The sequence below is a fragment of the Centropristis striata genome, chromosome 4 (genome assembly GCF_030273125.1).
Source record: "Centropristis striata isolate RG_2023a ecotype Rhode Island chromosome 4, C.striata_1.0, whole genome shotgun sequence".
NCBI classification, from domain to species: domain Eukaryota; kingdom Metazoa; phylum Chordata; class Actinopteri; order Perciformes; family Serranidae; genus Centropristis; species Centropristis striata.
This window is the reverse complement of record NC_081520.1, coordinates 32,575,888-32,596,557: the sequence shown is the minus strand read 5'-3', so window position 1 is coordinate 32,596,557 and position 20,670 is coordinate 32,575,888. Positions and strand designations below refer to the sequence as shown.

The 20,670-nt window shown below is 37.1% G+C and overlaps 1 protein-coding gene across 2 annotated transcripts in view; it reads left to right on the top strand.

Moving 5' to 3' along the window:
* The window catches only part of hip1 (huntingtin interacting protein 1), a 78,571-nt gene that overhangs the window by 22,583 nt on the left and 35,318 nt on the right, over positions 1-20,670 (top strand). For both annotated transcript variants that reach the window (XM_059330465.1, XM_059330466.1), the window contains exons 2-5: positions 11,391-11,454; positions 12,846-12,988; positions 14,569-14,625; positions 18,736-18,816. In XM_059330465.1, the coding sequence (XP_059186448.1) occupies positions 11,391-11,454; positions 12,846-12,988; positions 14,569-14,625; positions 18,736-18,816 (345 nt within the window). The remainder of the gene's footprint in view (positions 1-11,390; positions 11,455-12,845; positions 12,989-14,568; positions 14,626-18,735; positions 18,817-20,670) is intronic.

Here is a 20,670-nt window from a genome sequence, read left to right as displayed (position 1 = left end):
TTCTAGCTGAAGGGGGTTGGAGCTGGGCATTTTTCAGCAGGCAGGCAGGAAATGGGCAGTGCAGGGTGTGCCAAGACAGGAAGCCTGACTGAGCGCCTGAACCCCTCCTCCACCACCACCACCACCTCCACCCCCAGTGCGTCAGCCACAGTGACCGTCCCTCCACTGCCGCACCTCAGCATTACAGAGCTGCTGTATTCACAGACAGCCCAGCATGTTTCCTGTTTTTATTCCTCCCTCCGTCCTCCCTAGCTGTGTACCAGTGCAGCCACCGGACATCTAAACCACCATTTACACTATAATCTCAACAAAGACAGTGCGTTAAGCTCTCTGTTGCACTGTAAATTGGAATTATTCATACAGTCATGGAAAAATATATTAGACCATCATTGTTTTCTCCAATTTCTTGTTCATTTTATTGCCTGGTACAACAACTGGATAACAACAGAAATAGCTGATAAGAGTTTAATTTAAGAGCGGATAACTAGCCATTTTCCATGGTTTTCTCGATAATGATTTTGGTTATTATCTAGAAAACCATGGAAAATATCAGCTCTTAAATTAAACTCTTAAGAGCTATTTTTGTTGTTATCATTATAATTGTCCAAACAAATGTAGCTTTAGTTGTACCAGGCATTAAAATGAACAAGATATTAGAGGAAACAAGGGTTTTTCCATGACGGTACAGAGATGGAGATAGAAAGTCAGATGCCTCTGTGAAGTACACTTAAGAGAAATTTCATGTCCTTGTCCCTAGTTGGGTTCGGTGAGGTTTCTGAGATAATAGTCAGTTTTGATAAGGAAGCAAATGTTCTGCATGGATGAGTAGGCACACTTAGGCCCAATGTAATTTACTCCTGAAATACAGTCTTCATCAGGGCAAGTGCTTCACAAAAGAGAAGGTCAGGACTTGACTAGTAATGGCATCAGATAGAGCTCTGTAGGGTTAAATTTGGACCTGCGCTATAGATGGAGTTCGCTCTTGGATGGAGGGTTGTAGGTGCTGCACTTAATGTTTTTTTTTGTGCATGACTGTGCTCTTACAAGTAAACTATACAATGTAGGTATTGAATAAAGTAGAAAAAGAACAGGTATCAAATAGTACTCCATTTGTTTTGTTATCATTAGTATTAGTACTGGTATAGTTGTTTTTTCCAACCATACCCAGCCCTACACATGTGGTTCCCATGGTCTGAATAAAGGACTTCCAGCTAACCAACTTTGTTTTGTTTTCTCTTTTTGGTCAATATGGGTGAAAACTTTGGGTAAAATAGTCTAAAATAACACCCTTCATTACTTCTCAGTATCCAACCTTTAAATGGCTTTCTATCTTATTTCAAACAAGCTGTTTTTTCTGTTACAGAAAATCATAAAAACTGAAGATAGATCAAGGGAAGGAAACCCATTTTTATGATCAGATACTTGCATTTAGACCTCTTTCCTTCTCTTAATACTGAGACAAGAGCAATCAGAAAAGATAATCTGATGTGAAACTAAAAACACCATGCCTCCTCCCTTTAGACCTAAATGACTGGGCCATGTAATCATAGTACTTTAACTCAGTTTAATCACTCCACTCCCATACTAAATCTTCAGGGTCACACACACACACACACACCTCCTCCGCCTCTTCGACCATGAGAATTTAACTCTATTGAGACCAAGTGTTTCCGAATTTACTCTGCCCCCTTTCATTTGGCCCTGGTGAGGTTTTCCAAAGTCATTCTCCAATGATTGAATGCTACTGGCTGCGGGTTTCGTCTTATTAATGTTGACATGAAATGTGCCACAGCGGAGACAAAAATAACCCGGGTGCGCTGTCTTTTCTCCGCTACCATGGAAATCGAATTGCCGAGGCATGCATTAGTCACATGTAGGGGTGTGCCATATCGTATCGTTCACGATTATACCGGTATTTTTCTTTTTATGAGTAAAAAATTGCATATCATGATTTTGTCATTGGCACAGAATCCACCACAGAATTTACAAGAAGACTGTCAAGCTAAGATGCCTTAAATAAAACATACAAGAACCCTTATTCTTCTTTACAATAATTAATTAAAATAGACAATGATTAAGATCAGTGTATATGATGGAATAGTGGCATTAGAATGTGTGAGAGTACCCTTATGGGACTCAATTCAAAAGACCGACTATTCCAATCAGACTGCCTGCTTTAGGTCCTGTGGGAATTCTTAAGCAAATAATTTTCACATATTTTGGGGCTGTCCCTTTGTGGCTCCACTTTGGAGTGAGATTCTTGGGGTCCTGGAGACTGTTTTTAAAAGGAAAATGTTTCTTATCTTCAAAGTCATGTAATCATGTGATCTGGATGGACTTGAAAATGCAAAGTGGACAAATACCTTTTCAGAGTGTTGTTCGTGGGGTGTAAAAAGGCTCTGACCAGAAAATGGCTTAAGAAAGACAAACCAACAATAAATGAGTGGATTGATGTCATCTACAATATATATGTTACGGAGAGAATTACATTTAAACTAAGGAACCAAACTGATATTTTTTAAGGGGAAGTGGTCAAAATGGCTCAGCTATGTGTTGACTGTAAGACAATTTTGAGGTGCTTGTACTTTAATTGAGTATTTCCATTTTATGTAATTCTATACTTCTACTCCACTACATTTTGAGGTGAATATTGTACTTTTTACTCCACTACATTTAGCTGGCAGCTTAAGTTACTTTTCAGATTTAACATTAAAAAAATCATACATTTAAAGTGATTAGACGTTTTCTTAAAATTAAACCTAATAACAGTATATTAAGTAATTAAAATGAGCCCTACCTTGAGAAAATTGAAATGCATCAATAATAATCCAATTATATATTTGGAATATTTGGAGTACTTTTTCTTTTGATACTTAAAGTACATTTTGATGCTGATACTTTTGTACTTTTACTGCAGTAAGTTTTGAATGCAGGACTTTTACTTGTAGTGGAGTAATTTCACAGTGTGGTATTAGTGCTTTTACTTAAGTAAAGGATGTGAATACTTCTTCCAACCGTGATTGTTTGCTAAAAGAGTAATTTTTTTTGTATTTGGCATCTGTTGAGATTGGCACTTTACACTTCATTTTAGATTTTGATGATTTTTATTTATTTTGTAATATCGTAAACAACATTGTTATCGCAAAAATACCCTGAAAGATCGTGATATTCTTTTAGGGCCATATCTCCCACCCCTAGTCACATGCTCTCGGGAATCTGGTCGGAGAGGAGTCGGGGTGGGGCTGTGAGTCAATGAGCGGGTTTCATTTAGCAGGCAGAAGATGCTTCCTCTCTCTGGGCTCGGTGCTCTGACCCTTCAGTGGACACAGCCAGGCGACGATCAGCATATCAATGCCCTGCTTTCTACAGAGGGGCTGATTGGAGCTTGCCAGGCTTAACTTAACAAGCTTTCAACACTGTATCAATAACTCTTTGTTTAAAAGCAAAGCTGTGGGGAGAAAAAAAAGATGTTTCTGTAGATACCAAGATGCAAAAAGGGAATTTTGTGTTCAGCTGGCGAGCAATTGATTGAATCCTCATTCTAACTGTTGGGTGTAGGGTTGAAGGATTAATGGAAGTTTTCCGTTGAGTTTCTGTCCACATTCATCAGTTTAAGCAGGACTCCCTCGGGGCTGATCTTTGCCCTCCGTCCTCATAATCACCTGCTTCTCACCTCTGATTGAATTTCTCATCGTTTCACTCTGTCGGCCGGTCTGCGCGGCCGCACTGTGAGGAGCTGATGGGTCATTGATGCATCCATGCCAGCAGCCAATGCCAGGAGTCCCAGGCAGCTGGCACTCTCATTCAACCCAAACACAAAGTACAAAGTCTCACTGTGGGCTAATTGGGTCATCCTCATGTGGGAACCAGTTGCACTGAGAGTTTCTCAATCATCCCTTGATTTTTGGGCGTGAGTGACGAAGAGGAAAAGGGGAAGCAAAATGAGCTGAAATGACACAACTCTGCAAAAAATAAAAACTATCTCCTCTTAACAGCTGACATCAAACATAAAAATGCTCTGGTTAAAGTCTTGTGTAGTTTGTTCTGTGTGGCCCTTGTACTGATTACAATATAAGATAATATCATATTTATTGACAGATTAACAACCAGTTCAGTGACAGGAAATGACTCAAAAGTAATTTTGCTCTTGGCTGATGCAAGGCAGATGTGGTCAGTTTGTAAACAAAATGTTTTGGCTGTGCTATACACTGAATTTTGAAACATAGCCTCTGATAGAGAGTCATCGTTGGGGGCGGGGGGAGGTGCTGCTCTCAAGCTTGGAGCAGCTTGACGTGCTTGTGGTGGAAAGGAAGCTTGTATTTTGCAATAATTGCACCATGCTAAATGTGGGTTGTCTATACAATCAACATATTTTTTATTAACAGTGGGAGTGAGACGTAGCAATCACAAAGCCAGCTCTAAAATATGTGTTTTCATGGGTTCATGGAAACATACTCTATGTTGATTTAAAAAGTGTTTCATGCTTGGAAATCAAAGTAGCATAACCAAATGATTGAGTGTTATAAGTCGACTGTGATAGTTCGTTCTTGATCTTGAAAATACTTTAATGACAATAATTAATCGATGATCGATTTTCTGGTCGTTAAGAATTTGGTTGATGAGAATTAAGTTTGATAAAGCTTACAAAAGCTGCATTAACAATTATAAGACACAGAAATACAAGAGTATTAATTTGAGATTGTATTAGATTATTAGATTGTATTAGAGATTGTATTGTATTAATTGTATCCAAAACTTATTTAAACACAAAACGCATTTAAGTATGAAGATTACTGTGAAAACTAACCTCATGCCTCTTCGGGGGCTAAAACATTGAACTCCTGACATTATCTTAACAGTATAACCTCATTTGAGTTAGTTTTAAAGTTTAAAACAGCGATTTATTGATGAATTGATTGTAACGTTATAGATGCTTGAGTTGGCAGGTTTCTTCCGAACGCCCATCCCTAATTGTAACCATGCACAGCATCCAGAAGCAAACACTCCCTTCACATGTACTGATAATCTGACAACAGCACGTCAAATAAGAATTCAGTAAAATGACAACTCAGCATGCTCAGTGCATTCTCCCGTCGCATATGCAGCCCACACTCCTGCACCGTCTGTCCCAAAGCACTGCATGTAAGATGTGATTATACTTGTGTTTGTTTTACATACAAGCAATTATGAAATGCCGCCTTGACAGCATCAACTTTAAGTTGTCATGAAGGACATTTGTGGTGTGGTTTTCTTGATAATGATTTTGGTTATTATCAAAAAAAACATGGAAATGTCTAGATATCAGCTCTTAAATTAAACTCTTTTGAGCTATTTTTGTTGTTATCATAATTGTCCAAACAAATGTAGGTTTGAAAAATGAACCAGAAATGAGAGAAAACAAGGGTGGTCTAATATTTTTTTTTTACCATGACTGTATATCACTTTTTATGTCCAGTATGAAGCTGTGCAAGGTATCTCATGTAGAGCTCATACTGCAGCACTGTTGATTTTTGTGTACTTATCAGCTATGAAGACGAGATAAGAAAGCAAATGTGAATTCTTTAGTTTATTTGTAAACAGGAAGTGTAGCGTCTTACAAAAGCAGATGCTCAAATTCAACTCTGTGACCTTTCCCTTGTGGTCTCTCGATCAGAGGAAACAGGCTGAAGGTTTGACTGCAATCTTATTTCAGCTCTCCTCTGCACAGCCTGGACAGGACAGCATAAGCCCTGCTGCGTTTGACCTTTACACTACCGACATACACACTATAACACACACACACACACACACACTCTCAGCCAGAGTCTTGGCTCAGGTTGTGCTGCTGATGCAACAGGACAGGTGTTGCACTTGTAGCTCCAGTTCTCATGTTTAATCAAAATGTGTAATGGCAGGAGTGGAAGCGTGGTCAGACATCATATTTACAACACACACTGCGGTGTCTCCTCGTCATCAGCAGGATTATGAGCTGAGCGGGTGGATGATGTTGAAACAGCAGCTCCACATTCCTCCTCCTCGCCTCACTTGGCCACTCCTGTGACTTAATCTCACTCGTAAATTAGATTTCTGGGGACACAAAACTAGTGTTTGCCAGCTTGCTGGAGCTGGTGACGACACGTGTTGTCTGCAGGATGCATCTACAGTCATGGGAAAAATTATTAGACCATTGTTTTCTGTAATGCCTGGTACAACTAAAGGTACATTTATTTGGACAAATAATGATAATAACAAATTAATTAATTTAAGAGCTGACATCAAGCCATTTCCCATGGTTTTCTTGATAATGATTTTGGTTATTGTCAAGAAAACCATGGAATATGGCTTGATGTCAGCTCTTAGATTAAACTCTTTTGAGCTTTTGTTATATTTGTCCAAACAAACGTACCCTTAGTTGTACCAGGCCTTAAAATGAACAAGAAATTGAAAAAAAAACAATGGTCTAATATTTTTTCCATGACTGTATATAAACATGTTAAGATTATTACATATTCTATAGTGTATTATTATGTGTTTTGAGATAATTAAGTTATGTTTATTTAACAGTTTGTCGATTTCACTAGTGCCATTTTTGGTGCCATCTCTCTATCTCTTCCATGGAAAATGGGTAGATATCAGCAACTCTTATGAGCTATTTTTTATTATATTTGTCCAAATAAATGTACCTTTAGTTGTACCAGGCATTAAAATGAACAAGAAATTAGAGAAAACAAGGCTGGTCTAATATTTTTCCGTATTGTCTTCTGTTGTTCAGATGAGACAGGAGTTTCATTTCAAACCAGATTGTTTCTCTCTAATCCCAGTTTAATATTTGTTTCTGGCTGTGTATTTGAAAGGATTATGGTTTTAGATCCAATATTCTCTGGATATTATACTTTAAAAAACAGTCTGTGACACCTGGCAGCATGCTCAAGGTTACAGAATGCTGCAGATGTTCTCGTCCACTAACGATTTTAGCAGAGTTGGTTTGTCTCAGCCGAGTGACATGGAAAGCTACCAATGCTCCCAAGTTCTTCTTCTCTCCTTCATTCCTGCCTCCTTCCTTCCTTCCCCACCCCTCCTGGCCCGCTCCTCCTCCTCCTCCTCCTCCTCCAGTGATTCATCACGGTGGACTTCCAGTCTTGACAGCTCACATACTGGAAGAGGAGGAGCAGACTCAGGACATCTGTGGGAAGTGAGATTATGAAACAGGCCTCCCATCCTCTGCTGACCCCAGGCACCACCACACTCACGCTTCATGATTACTATGCAAAATGCATGTTTGGTTTTTATGGGTTTTTTTTTTTAGATGTACGTTTTTTTCCTTGGTTTGATTTTTCCTCTCATGTGCAATGTGATATGTCGGCCAGATGCTGCTCCAGAACACCTTGTTTTGAAAAGCATCTGAAACGACTTAAACTCTCAAACAATGTGGGCCTGGCACTTATAGCTGGAACATTTCTCATATTTTTTTCATCATACAGCTTTCCTGTTTGGCTGCCTCGACAGGACATAAAGAACAAGTAGAGGATTTTTATGGTGTCTTTCAGTAAGCCACTTTGCATCAGACTAAAATATCTCAGAAACTGTTGGATGGATTGCCATTACATTTTGTAAAAACATTCATGATTCCCAGAGAATGAATCCGCTTTGGTGACTTTTACTCCAGGAGGTTGACAGTTGTCATTTTTCAGTGAAGTGTCTGGGGAAAAAAAGCTGTTGGATTGATTGCCATTAAATTTGTAGATATCATGTGTGGAAAAAAAAGTTTTATGAAGCTTTTCTTTGAGACTAACTCCTCTGTGTATTGTCTCATCACTTCAAAATCACATGGACCTTGTAGAAATCAAACACACGTGCACATCTCCCCAAACTCCCACCTCTACTGATCTCCTTTATGTTGCCGGCTCAGTACGATTATAAACAAACATTTTAGGTTAATCACATTCTCATATGGCACCGTGTCTCTAACATTACTTTATTCCTAGAGAACATAAAATGTGTCCCCAAATATACTTTGATGTCTATAAATATACCTGGTAGCTCACCCAGGTATAATCTGGTTACTGATTTAAGCTGCTTTCTAACTTGCCAGAATGTGTGTTAATGACAAATGCCAGTTGAGCTGGTTGGCATAAAATCCAGGGTATCTATCTGTGGGGTCTTAAAAAGTCTTATAATGTCTAAAATCCAATAATTTGAATTTAAGGCCTTAAAATGTTTAAATTCTCATAAAATCTCACAAAATGTCTAAAATACAATTTTGCAAGGTATTCAAATGTACTGTATTTACGTTACTTTTATTTAAAACAAATGTATAAACTTCAGTCTCTCATTTTGATTTTTGAGGACGCTATAACATAACTACAAAACAAAACTACGTACCTGTGCAGCCCGGTCAGAATTTATCGAGCACAACCAGCTAGTGTGCTGTATACGTGCCGGGGTGTTTTACAGGCTAGCAATAACAGCAGAGAAAATTTAACGTAAGCCCACAGCAAAGCAAACTTGTGTAAGATGGGTAAATGCAAGATCAACGATTTGTGGCTCCAGAACGAACAATTAATAATGCATGCAATGGTTTAAGCTGTTGGATGCAAACATATATGAAGCACACTGCACCCTCTGCAAGAAAGCTTTGAAACTTGAAACCTTGGGCATCAAGGCATTAGAATCCCAAAAGCTTGACTCAAGAGTAATTCCAGGCCTCCGATTTTCCTTCATGTCTTTTGTACTTTTTTGCCAGTAATGGATGTGAAATGGGTCTTAAATTGTATTCATTATGGTCTTAAAAAAAGTCTTAAATTTGACTTGTTGAAACCTGCAGAGACCCTGAAATCAAACCACTTTAAAGGTGCGATATTACCCCTTTTCGACCAAGGCAGTTCCAGGGCCAGTTCTGAGCTGGTGCCTAATCTTGAAACAGTTAATTTGCTTTGCGACTGCCAAAGAACCGTCTCCTGGCCAGGAAATCTGGTTCCAGAGCGGCAACAACTACTTGCTGGTCTCGGACCACGAACTGCTTCCGTCAGGGGATGGGGGCGGGGTTATCGTGACCAACAAGACCAACTAGAACGTGTATCCTTCATTTTATTTAATTTTGTCTAACTGCAATGTGATTGATACGGGCTAGCGTTAGCTTACAACAAAGGCTAGCATTAACATCTTATATTCAGTGTTTATAAGAACTTGGGCTGGGCAATATGGACCAAAAGTCATATCCCGATATATTTAGGCTGAATATCGATATATGATATATATCCCGATATATCATTTTTATTGCAAAGTGAGAGCAAATGTTCAGTCAAAGTCAAAGCCAAATATGACATGTCATAATTAGTTTTATTGAAACCTTTAATTTAAGTGAACATACAGTAAATACTATATAACAACAGGAGTACCTTTTTCAAAAAAATCAAAGCTCTATAAAGTGCACATTTATATAAAAAAATATTTTAAATAAAAGCTGCAGCTTGCCTGGAGCAAGCTTCACAGTGCAAATTTGAAATATATTGATACATGGAGATATGGTCTAATTCCATATCACATTTAAAAATATATCTATCTTTTATATCGCCCAGCCCTAAAGAACAGAATCCCTGTCCATAGCAATCAAGACGAGCAGCACGAACGTGTTGTACCAGTCATGTTTGGATCCAATGTAGGCTCGCAAAGCCAGGAGCAACATTGGTAGAGAGATGATGTAGTCCACCATTATTGTTATTATATTCGCAGAGAGCGGAGACCGTTTCCAGAGGTATACAGTGACGTAATGACGAGGCACTAGAGCCTGTGGAAAAGCAAGTTTAACCAACTGCGAACCAGCACCAGCCTGGCAGCAGAACTAGGTTCACGTTGGTCAAAAAGGGGTCTATATATATATATATATATATATATATATATATATATATATATATATATATATATATATATATATATACAAGCACAGCATTTAGAAAACGCGCTGCAAAGACCACAAGACAACATCATAAGAAAAAGCACTGCATATAGGCCACAACACAACAGAAGTGTTTCCAGAGGACACTTAAAAGTGATGCACATGTCTGGACACGCTGGTGATGTTATCACATTATTTCAAGATAATGATAATTTCACGTTTCATGATTATGATATTTTCACGTTATAAGGTGATATCATTAGCCCGCTAGCGTTAGCCCGCTAGCCTGTATCAATCATATTGCAGTTAAACAAATCAAATAAATGAATGATACACGTTTTAGTTGGTCTCTCTCAACTGCACCGAGTTGGTCTTGGTCTTGCTAGCCTGCTAACGCTAGCAAAATCGCCAGCAAAAGTTACCACGCTATGATCAGCCACTAATGCTAGCATGCTATCGATCACTGACTAACGTTAGCGTGTCCAGACGTGTGCATCACTTTTAAGTGTCCTCTGGAAACACTTCTGTTGTGTTGTGGTGTATTTGCAGCGCTTTTTCTTATTGTGTTGTGTTGTGGTCTTTGCAGCGTGTTTTCTAAATGCTGCGCTTGTGTGTCAAATTGATGAAGATGTTTTCTCAATTTGCTTGTGTTTTGTGTATATGCATGTGTTTTCTTAAGTTGCAGTTGCTGTGAGCTCTCATGGCCACCGTAGTATTTCAGCCTGTTAATATGAAATATTACTGCCACAACAGCTTTCTAATAGTGGTGAGTGTGCATATGAGTGTTATTCCTGAACTGCGTCTGTCTGCAGGGAGCACGCATAACTCAGAAGGCTCGAGTGTTTCTGCAAGACGAGTTAGATGATACTTTAATTTGAGCAGAAGTTGGAGGGGGTTCATTTTTAGCCTGGCCAACATTCCTCAGTAGATTTCACATCACAGACAGATACTCCCCTGATCATCCACACGTGAGTAACTCTCAGTGTTATCTCATTCAGCCGGCCTGCTTACAGTCTCAACTCGTTCCTCGGAAATGCAAATGCTCTAAGTGCTCTGGGCTTGGAAACCGCTCACATTTATTTGTTTCAGTGATTGCTTTCTGTCCGCGCTGTCTACTGAGACAACATCCACGATTCTTTTCCTAATTTAACACAGTGACTGTGTTCTGCAGGTGGGACAGGTAAAAGGAGACGTGACAGCATACGTGTTGCTTCATGAGACAGATGTTTGCTTTCCTAGAGCTCCTCAAAAGCAGAGAGGAGCTCTCAGCTGCTGCCTTGAATACTAACTCTGCAGAAAATAGGTCAATCACCCTTTTACTGAGAACACGTTGCTGCTTCCAGTTCGCCAGGTGGTTAGAAAAGGAATAAGGCAACTTTCATTAAAGATTGAAGGGGGTCATGTTCTAAAATGAAACATTTTATGAGTATTTTCTGTAACAAAAGCTGTGGGCTGACTTGTGTTCTCCATTTCTCTCCTCTGTTCTCCTCTGCCCTTCCTTTCCTCCTCTTCACAGACTGTCAGCATCAATAAGGCCATCAACACACAGGAGGTCGCTGTCAAAGAGAAGCATGCCAGGAATATCCTCAAATTGTCTGTGTGTGTGGAGAACAAATGTGCTTATCCTGTTTGTGTGTGTGTGTGTGTGTGTGTGTGTGTGTGTGTGTGTGTGTGTGTGTGTGGAGCTGTTTCTCTGGCCACAGGGTTACGTTAGTGCACGATCAAAACAACAAACTTAGTGTAACCCCGTCATCTACATGTGGTTTTGCTGCAGAGCTAATTTAGTCATGTGTGAAACAAAACACAAAGCTGCACAGACACACAGTGAGCAGCGCTGTTTGGTGTCTGCAGGGAGAAGAGAAACTACATCTAGGCCTCATTATTTTTAGTTTGTGTTTGTTTTGAATGTTTGAATAATAATCATATAAAAACAAGCAGTTTGGCTTATACAAATACCATCTGCTGTGCAAATACTCTGTAGTTTAATCATATTTCTACTTAGGAGTACAGCTCATTTGTGTTTTTTGTCTTTATTTTCAGTTACCAACAGCACTGTGTGAGCTGGTAACATTGTAAGAAGACTTAATTTATACTTAATTGATACTGTGGTAATCAGTGTCTGCTTGCATCAAGAGAAACAACAACTTTTGGCCCATAGAAGTCCAGTAAAAATCCAGTTTAATCTCATACAGGTGCTGGAAACAAAACACTTGAATTTTAATTAGATGCTTTCAAGGTTTTGAAAAAAGTGCTAGAAACTGCTTGAATTTTGGGTTTTATACCAAATCACATTCCTTTAATTCATCACTTTTCTGTAGAATGCTGACACAAAACACAATATGGGAGGTTTAAAAGCATATTTGCATGTAATTGAAAAAGTGAAATAACCAGTATACAGCATATACTGTATGGACTGTAGAGACACCAGATGCCCCACAGTACTATTTTATCCCGATACTTGAGTCATGATATGATATTATTGTGGTTTTAAGCATTTTATGATATGGTGACTATTGCGATACAATATGTCCCATATTTTCCATAGTTTTCATAATAACAAAAGACATGGAAAATGTCTAGATATCAGCTCGTAAATTAAACTCTTATCAGCTATTTTCGTTGTTATCATTATATTTGTCCAAACAAATGTACCTTTAGTTGTACCAGGCATTAAAATGAATAATAAACTGAAGGAAACAATGGTTTTCCAATCATTTTTTCCATGACTGTATGTAAATATGTAAATTGCCACAGCTGTTAAGCTTGAAGTGCTCAAATTTGATTGGAAATGATGTTACAAGCTGGTACAAGTTAAATGTTAAAAAAAAAATTAAATAAACGTGATTCATAGGGTGTCAGAGTGTCATTCCTGTGAAGGAGGCAGAGAAATAAAGAGACAAGATGATGAAATGAGCCAAACTGAAAATGTAATGCACTATAGTAACCCAGTGATCCTTGACCGGCCCGTTACCCTGCATCTTGGGGACCCATCATGAGAAAGGCGCCCACACTTTCTGGGCTGCCGTCAACCGGCTCCCTCTGTCCAGCAACGCTGTGCTCTGCTGGAAGTTCTGCCACGTCTTCCACAAGCTGCTGCGAGACGGACATCCAAACGTACGTACAGGAACCGTCTCCTCTCATCCTCAAACACATACGATAAGAGAAAATATGACTTTATTTATCCTGCAGTGGGGAAATTTAGTTGTCACTGCAGCTCAAGATACATACACATACACTGTAAAAAAAGATAAACAATAGCTACTCAATAAAAATGAGGCAACAGATTGCACGCAATATTATTTATTAAATCTAACTATGTTACAAGTTGAGTTAATAACTTAACAGGAAGTGTTTAGTGTCAATTAAAACGGACTAATTCTATTGTGTTGGATTCATTCAAAATTCTCTTGATTTAGAATTACATACACACAAAGATTATATTTAATGTGATCAAAATAAATAGATTCTATCTCAAACATTTTTATATTAAAGTTACTTAAACAACTGCCTCAAAATCAAGGGCACATTTATATTTAATACATTTTATCAAATATATTAAGTAAAATGAAATGACTACAGAATAATTTATTACAGTGTAGATATAAGAACAGAATAAGAATGTAAAAAATGATATATACATTCTATACACATTATATACATACATTTCTGCTACTTGGCATTTATTATTATTAATATGTATTTTTTGTGTTTGTTTTCCTGGAACTACTTTTTACAGATATTCAAAGTGTCAGTGCATTTTACAGATATTGCACATTGGAGAAAATATATTTTAGCACAAAAAATAAAATAAAATACGGACCGGGGGAAGGGGGTAATATTTCGAGAAAAAGACGCAAATTTACAAGATTAAAGTGGCAAATCTGTGAGAATTTCTTTTGCAGATTTCCAAGATTTAAAAGTGGCAAATTTAAAATTGGCAATTTTGCAAGAGAGCAGTTGATTTATGACAAAAAATGAAATGTGGTGATGTAACTTAGTACCTTGAAAAACAAAACACTAGGCTATTTTTCCCGACTTTTTCCTCATATCTGCTACTTTTTTCTCACAGATTTGCCACTTTTAATCTCATAAATCTGCAACTTTTTTGTCATAGATTTGCCACTTTTAATCTCACAAATCTGCAACTTTTTGTCCACATAAATCTGCAATTTTTTCTCGTAGATTTGCCACTTTTAATCACATAAATCTACAACCTTTTTCTCACCAATGTGCCACTTTAATCTCAGACATTTGTGACTTTTTTCTCTTCACTGTTTCACTGTTAATCTCATGAATCTGCAACTTTTTCCTCTCAGATTTGCCACTTTTAATCTCATAAATTTGCGACTTTTTTCTTCAAATATTACCCCCCTTCCCCGGGTCTGTATTTTTTTTTTTTCATACTTGGCCCTAGTACGCTGTGGTAAGTAAATGTATGAACATCAATGAATAAATATATTTAAATATATGCAAGGATATCCACAGTATAGTATAAATGGTATATGACATAATATAGAATGAATACTGAAGGCCTAATGTGGTGGGATGTAAACAGAGATATCTTATCTCTCCTGTTTTAACTAGTGAGAACTTTGCTGATGATTCATTCTTCGGTTTATGTCACACCTCGTCTACATTTAGTTAATTACACCTGATGAGTCGTGTTTTATTAACTCTCTCCGTCTCTGCTGCAGGTGATAAAGGACTCCATGAGGAACAAGGCTGATCTAACTGATATGAGCAGGATGTGGGTAAGGAAACTGATTATTATGTTAATGTGGGCTCAGCACAGCACGCAGTCACAAGAAAAATCACCTGATGCCGTAGTCGATATTCTCTACCGGTGACTCTGTGTTTTAAATATTAAAAGATTGAACAGGGATGAAATTTGCTGTCAAAAAGATTTTCCATCCTTGTTAATAATGAAACTAAGGTTACAACTGACTTTCCTGCAGTTTATCGTCGTCTATCACTGAGCCAGCTCCTGTAATTTGGCTAAAATGTCGGCAGGAAGCTTTACTAATTGTGTCCGATCCGGGTTCTTCCAGCAGCTGGAAAACACCTTTAATGACGTCACGATTGGGCCGTGTCCCAAATGTTTCCAACAAGTTTCAACACTAGGAAAATCTGTAATCCTATGTCTCAATCAGTTAATCAAGATTACGGTTCCTGGATCATTTACAGGTGCATTTCAATAAATTAGAATATCATAGAAAAGTTAATTTATGTCAGTAATTCAATTCAAAAAGTGGAAATAACACATTATATAGATCCATTACACACAGAACGAAACATTTCATGTCTTAATCTTTTTAATTTCTTCTAATTATAATGATTATGGCTTACATTTAATGAAGACCTAAAATTCAGTGTCTCAAAAAAAAAGTAATATTACAAAAGACTAATTAGTTTTAGTAATTTAAGTATGTTTAATATGGAAATGTTGGCCTCTGAAAAGTATGTCCATCTATATGACTCAATACTCTGTTGGGGCTATTTGACTTGAACTACTGGAAATGGACTGGAAATGGACTGGAAATGGACATCATATTGTCATTTATTGAGATGTAATTTGTTTATCTGCAAGAAGCTGTAAAACATTTCCATCTTATCTAGTTTCGAGTCACATTTATATGATTTAAATGTCTTAGATCTTGGTTGTCTCTAACTATATTTTTTAACTACATGAAGGATTTTAGTTATGGGACGTCTGGCTCATAAGTTATTGGAAAACAAGTTGAGTAAATGTGAAGAGAAGTTCTGGGACGCTCTGTGTCCTCCGAACAGCATCAGAGAAAAGTAGATTTTTAATGTTTTAAACTGCTTTATTCAGTCTTTTTACCTGCTATTATGACCTGGTCCATTTGTTTTAGATAAGATAAGATATGAATTTATTTATCCTTTATTTACCCTGCATATACATACATTATATACACATTATATACATCATATGCATACCTTTTTGGCATTTATTGAATTTCCCCATTGTGGGATTAATAAAGTAATCTTCTTATTCTTATTCTTCTTATTCTCCTTATTCTTATTCTTATTATTATTATATATTTTCTATTTCTTTGTTTTCCTGATAGTACTTTGCATTTTTTTTTTTTTACAGATATTGCACACTGAAGAAAATAGCATGTTAAGTAGGTTGTTGCATGTAGTAGTATGAACATCAATGAATAAATATATTTAAATATATAACATATATATATATATATATATATATATATATATATATAACATATTATAACACATATGTTTTGGAGAGGAGGAGACCTCTGTGGATAATTCAAATAAAACATTAAACAATGAACACTAAAATAATGACTCCTAACCAGGAGAAACTGTATTCGAACTCTTTTGTTATCGTTTTTATTGAGAGACCACTAGCAGCAGAACATCACACAAAATAAGACTGTAATTGAGGAAGCCTGTATTTTGCTTATTGGCCTTGTTAGAGTGGAGCCACCAACTGTCCTGTTAAGATCATCAGATTACAGGATTTGTTTGTAGTCAGCCTGCTGCTGCCGGAGTGACAGACACTGTGACCTGTGACTGACGAAGCCACGTAGAAACATGCCAAGTGTTACAGTCGCTGCTAACAACACAATGTCTGCCAGCTACATGTTGTGGCTAACAGACAGCAGCGTTACATAAGCCCGTCGGCACGCTTCTCTTCGGGGAATCCCAGCTCTCACCTGTTTTTGAACTTCCAGAGCTGAAAGTTTAACATTATTTCTGATTTAGAAAGTCTCATAATAACATTCGCATTGATCTAAATAAGTCTCTTCACAGTAGTCAAACGGGTCAATCATAGTATGTTGATGTATGTGGTAGTATAGTTTGGCCAAAAATACTGTAAAAACACCATATTGTGGGATGTCCAAAAGTGCCCCCCTCAAAAAACATCTTACTATTATAGCATGTCGATTTTTGTCAAAAAAGGTAAAAAAAAATAAAAATGCCTAAAATGGGTCAATTATAGTCTGTTGATACATGTGGTAGTATAGTTTATCCGAAAATAGCATAAAAACACCATATTATGTGATGTCAAAAATTGAAAATGCTTAAAAATGCTTAAAATTGGTCTAGTGATTCGTATTAGTGCATAATATGGCCAGAAATAACAGAAAAACACAATATTATGGGATGTCCAAAATTGACCCCCTCAAAAAAAAAGTCTATATTATATAGTATGTTGATTTTTGTCATGAAAATGTCCAATTTTAAAATGCCTAAAAATGCTAAAATTTGGTCAATTATAGTCTATTGATACATATCAGAGCATAATATGGCCAGAAATGACAGAAATACACCAAATTATTGGATGTCCAAAAATGACCCCCTCAAAAAAAAGTCATACTGATCACTAATGAGTGGTGGAAGAAGTAATCAGATCATTTACTTAAGTTAAAGTACTAATAGCACACTGTAAAATTACTCCACTACAAGTAAACGTCCTGCAATAAAACCTTACTGAAGTAAAAGTACAAAAGTATCAGCATCAAAATGAACTTAAAGTATCAAAAGTAAAAGTACTAGGGCTGGCTGATATGGACCAAAAGTTATATCCTGATATATTAAGGCTGAATATCGATACACGATATATATCCCGATTTTTTTTATCTCAAAGTGAGAGCAAATGTTCAGTCAAAGTCAAAGCCAAATATGACATGTCACGAGTAGTTTTATTGAAACCGTTTATGTAAGTGAACATAAATATTGTATAACAGGAGGATCTTTTTGTAAAATCAAAGCTCCATAAAGTGCACATTTAAATAAAAAAATATCTTAAATAAAAATAGCCTATTAAAATAAAATAGGCCAATCTTTTTCTGAAATAAATATATTTATATGAGAAAAGAATGACAAACATTACAAAATAACTAAATATGACAAACGTCGCATTTATATATAAAGGGAAAAAAAGGAACTATATAGATATATTAGATATGGTCTAATTCCATATCACATTTAAATATATATTATATATATATATATATATGTATATATATTATGCTTTTTTAATTCTTTATTTTTTTTATTATTTTCACCTTTTTTATCTATTTTTTTTAACTTATTATTATTATTATTATTATTATTAATAATAATAATCTTACCTTACTTTATTTTTTATTTATTTTTCGGATTAACTTCTAACCTGCCTCCAAATAAATAATAGAGGATGCATGAGCAGAAAAATATTTAAAAATGTACTTAGTTACATTGCACCACTGATACTGTATGCAGACACCTCTGATGAAACTCAGAGTGAGTGTAAACCTGAACACAATGCCCTCCATTAAGCAACACAATCTGAACAGTCACTCCTGAGTTAAGCAACATCCGGGTGGAGAGCCCGCTCCGCTCTGCTCTGGTGTGTTATTATTCCTCAGTTTCTGCTGAAGTCACTAGGCAGGAGGATGCAGGAAGCTTGATCCCTGTGTCTTGGGTTGTGGCCTCTCTTTTCCTGTTGTGTCATCACCACCCGCGCTCCCAGGATCAAGGAAAAAGGAAGTGAGAAGCGAATTGGCCAAATTCACCTTTGTCCACACTGTGAGACATTTTCACACACAACGAACTGAACTGAACTGAACTGAACTGGAGGAGGGAGAATATTTTGGCGGCCCTGCAGCTTAAAAACGGCCCCTCTTTGCTCCCTCTTTTCATGTTTTTTTTGTATGCTGCCTTCAGTCAAAGTGCCACAATGAATTTCCTCAAATTATTTGCTTCCTCAGTTTTCTTTCACCAGCAAACCCGCACAAGTCCTCCAGGAGGAGATACAGATTATTTTACACCTTTGATCATGTCTCTCCTCTTTCTCTCAATGCCCCCTCCCTCCTCTCTCTCCCCTCCAGGGTCACCTGAGTGAAGGCTATGGGAAGCTGTGCAGCATCTACCTCAAACTGCTCATCACCAAAATGGAGTTCCACATCAAAGTGAGTCGGCCTGGCCTATAAAATCCAGCACCAATCTCCCTCGTCACTCATTATCTTTGTCTCAGGCTCTCTTTTTAGTGCCAATGTGTCTCTGTGGGGGCGGGGATGGGGATGGGGGGGGGGCAGCCTTATAAGAAAAATTCTGGCTTTTACACTAATGGCCTCTCAAGAATATAATGTAGCCTTTTTATGAGACAGAAGCCGAGCAGAGCAGGGTGTTGATGCTATCACAGGAAGATGTGGTTAGTTGTTGCTCCACTGAAGGCCGATTCTCACCCGAGGGGGCAGAGGGCACTTTGCCAAGATATGACATGAGTACTGAAACCACGAATCAACTTTTCACCTCTCTGTAACCTAAATGTGTCGCTTATACATCAGTGTGCAGGTCAAAGTGCTAAATTAAAATTTTGAATTCAGTATTTCCTCATTGTGGTATCACTACTTTTACTTCTTCCACCACTAGCCTGAAGAGGTAAGAGTAAAAATATTTTGCACAATAATAAGACAAAAAAGAAAAGGATAAAAACATAACAACAAAAGGAATGTGCAAGGTAGCGGCAAGAAACCCAAAAGGGATTATACAGGCCTCTACCTATATTAAAATTCACAAATTAGATTAAAAACAAGTAATTAAAAAAAAACATAAAAATACAGCAAAAAATATAATAATATTAAAAAGTAAAATAAAACAAAAGTGTTGAAATGTTTGTGTGTGTACTACTTAGTGAGCTGAGCAATCAGAGCCACTAAACTGCTCTATGAGTTAATAGAGGAAAACTGTATTGAACTATTAAATTGATCATTCCAGAGTATTGTTCCTCTGTATTTTAAGGAAAACTGACCAAGGGTTGTACGATTGGGAGGAGGGTGAAATCTGTGAGCCTCAGTGTCTAAAATAAAACCCTGAGCTGACAGAGAAGGAATGTCTCTGCACACACACGACATAAAGGTCAATTAATGAACAATCAGTTCCTGTAAACATAGTCTCATATTAACGTTTAACAAAGCAAAGAGCTGCTGAAACTAAAAACAATATCTGTTAGATAATCACGATCAACCGTGCACATGCATGTTTCCATAAAAATATGGTGTCTTGCCTTATTTCAGCATTATTTTTAATGATCTTTTTTAAACACTTTATAGATATTTTTTTTGTTTATCATTAAGATATAAACACAAGCTTTCATCTCCTGGTAAAACATATGTATAGAAAGATAATAAAAACTGGAGAGAGACATAAAACAGAAGCAACAACATAAGAAACAGACAGCTCACACGCTAAAAATGTGCATCACAGTGTATTAAAACCACTGATAGATAGGACCGGCCACCTGTACAGGTATGAGTTTATATTTTTTATTTCAAGACAGTTTAACTATTCACATAGTTTATTCTTTAAACAGATTACTAGCCGAGGCTATAAAATGTTGTTGTCTTCTTCTATTTACCATTATCCTGCTGGACATCGGAGCGTCAGCGTCTCCTTCACCAGCGGTTCTGACCGGATAGAAACATTCCCAATAAACGCTGCCTCACGCTCCTCTGTCTGGGACAGAATTATTACTAAATGTAAAGAAGTAATAATAATAATAATAACAACAATATTTGGATATTGTATAAGCTATTAGGCTTTATATACATGATGTATGAATGAAATATTCCAACCGCACCAGGAGTTGAATGATCCACTGATAGTCTGCTGACAGCACCACTGATTTCCTTCCTTTTCACTTTTTATGCTGCCAAACTAAACCAGTTTGTTTGTTGCAGCTGTTGGACGACAGCGTTTCACTTTCTGCCTCTGAGAGATTCCTCTTCTTTTGGAATTAAAACTTACTTTAAAACATTGTTTAC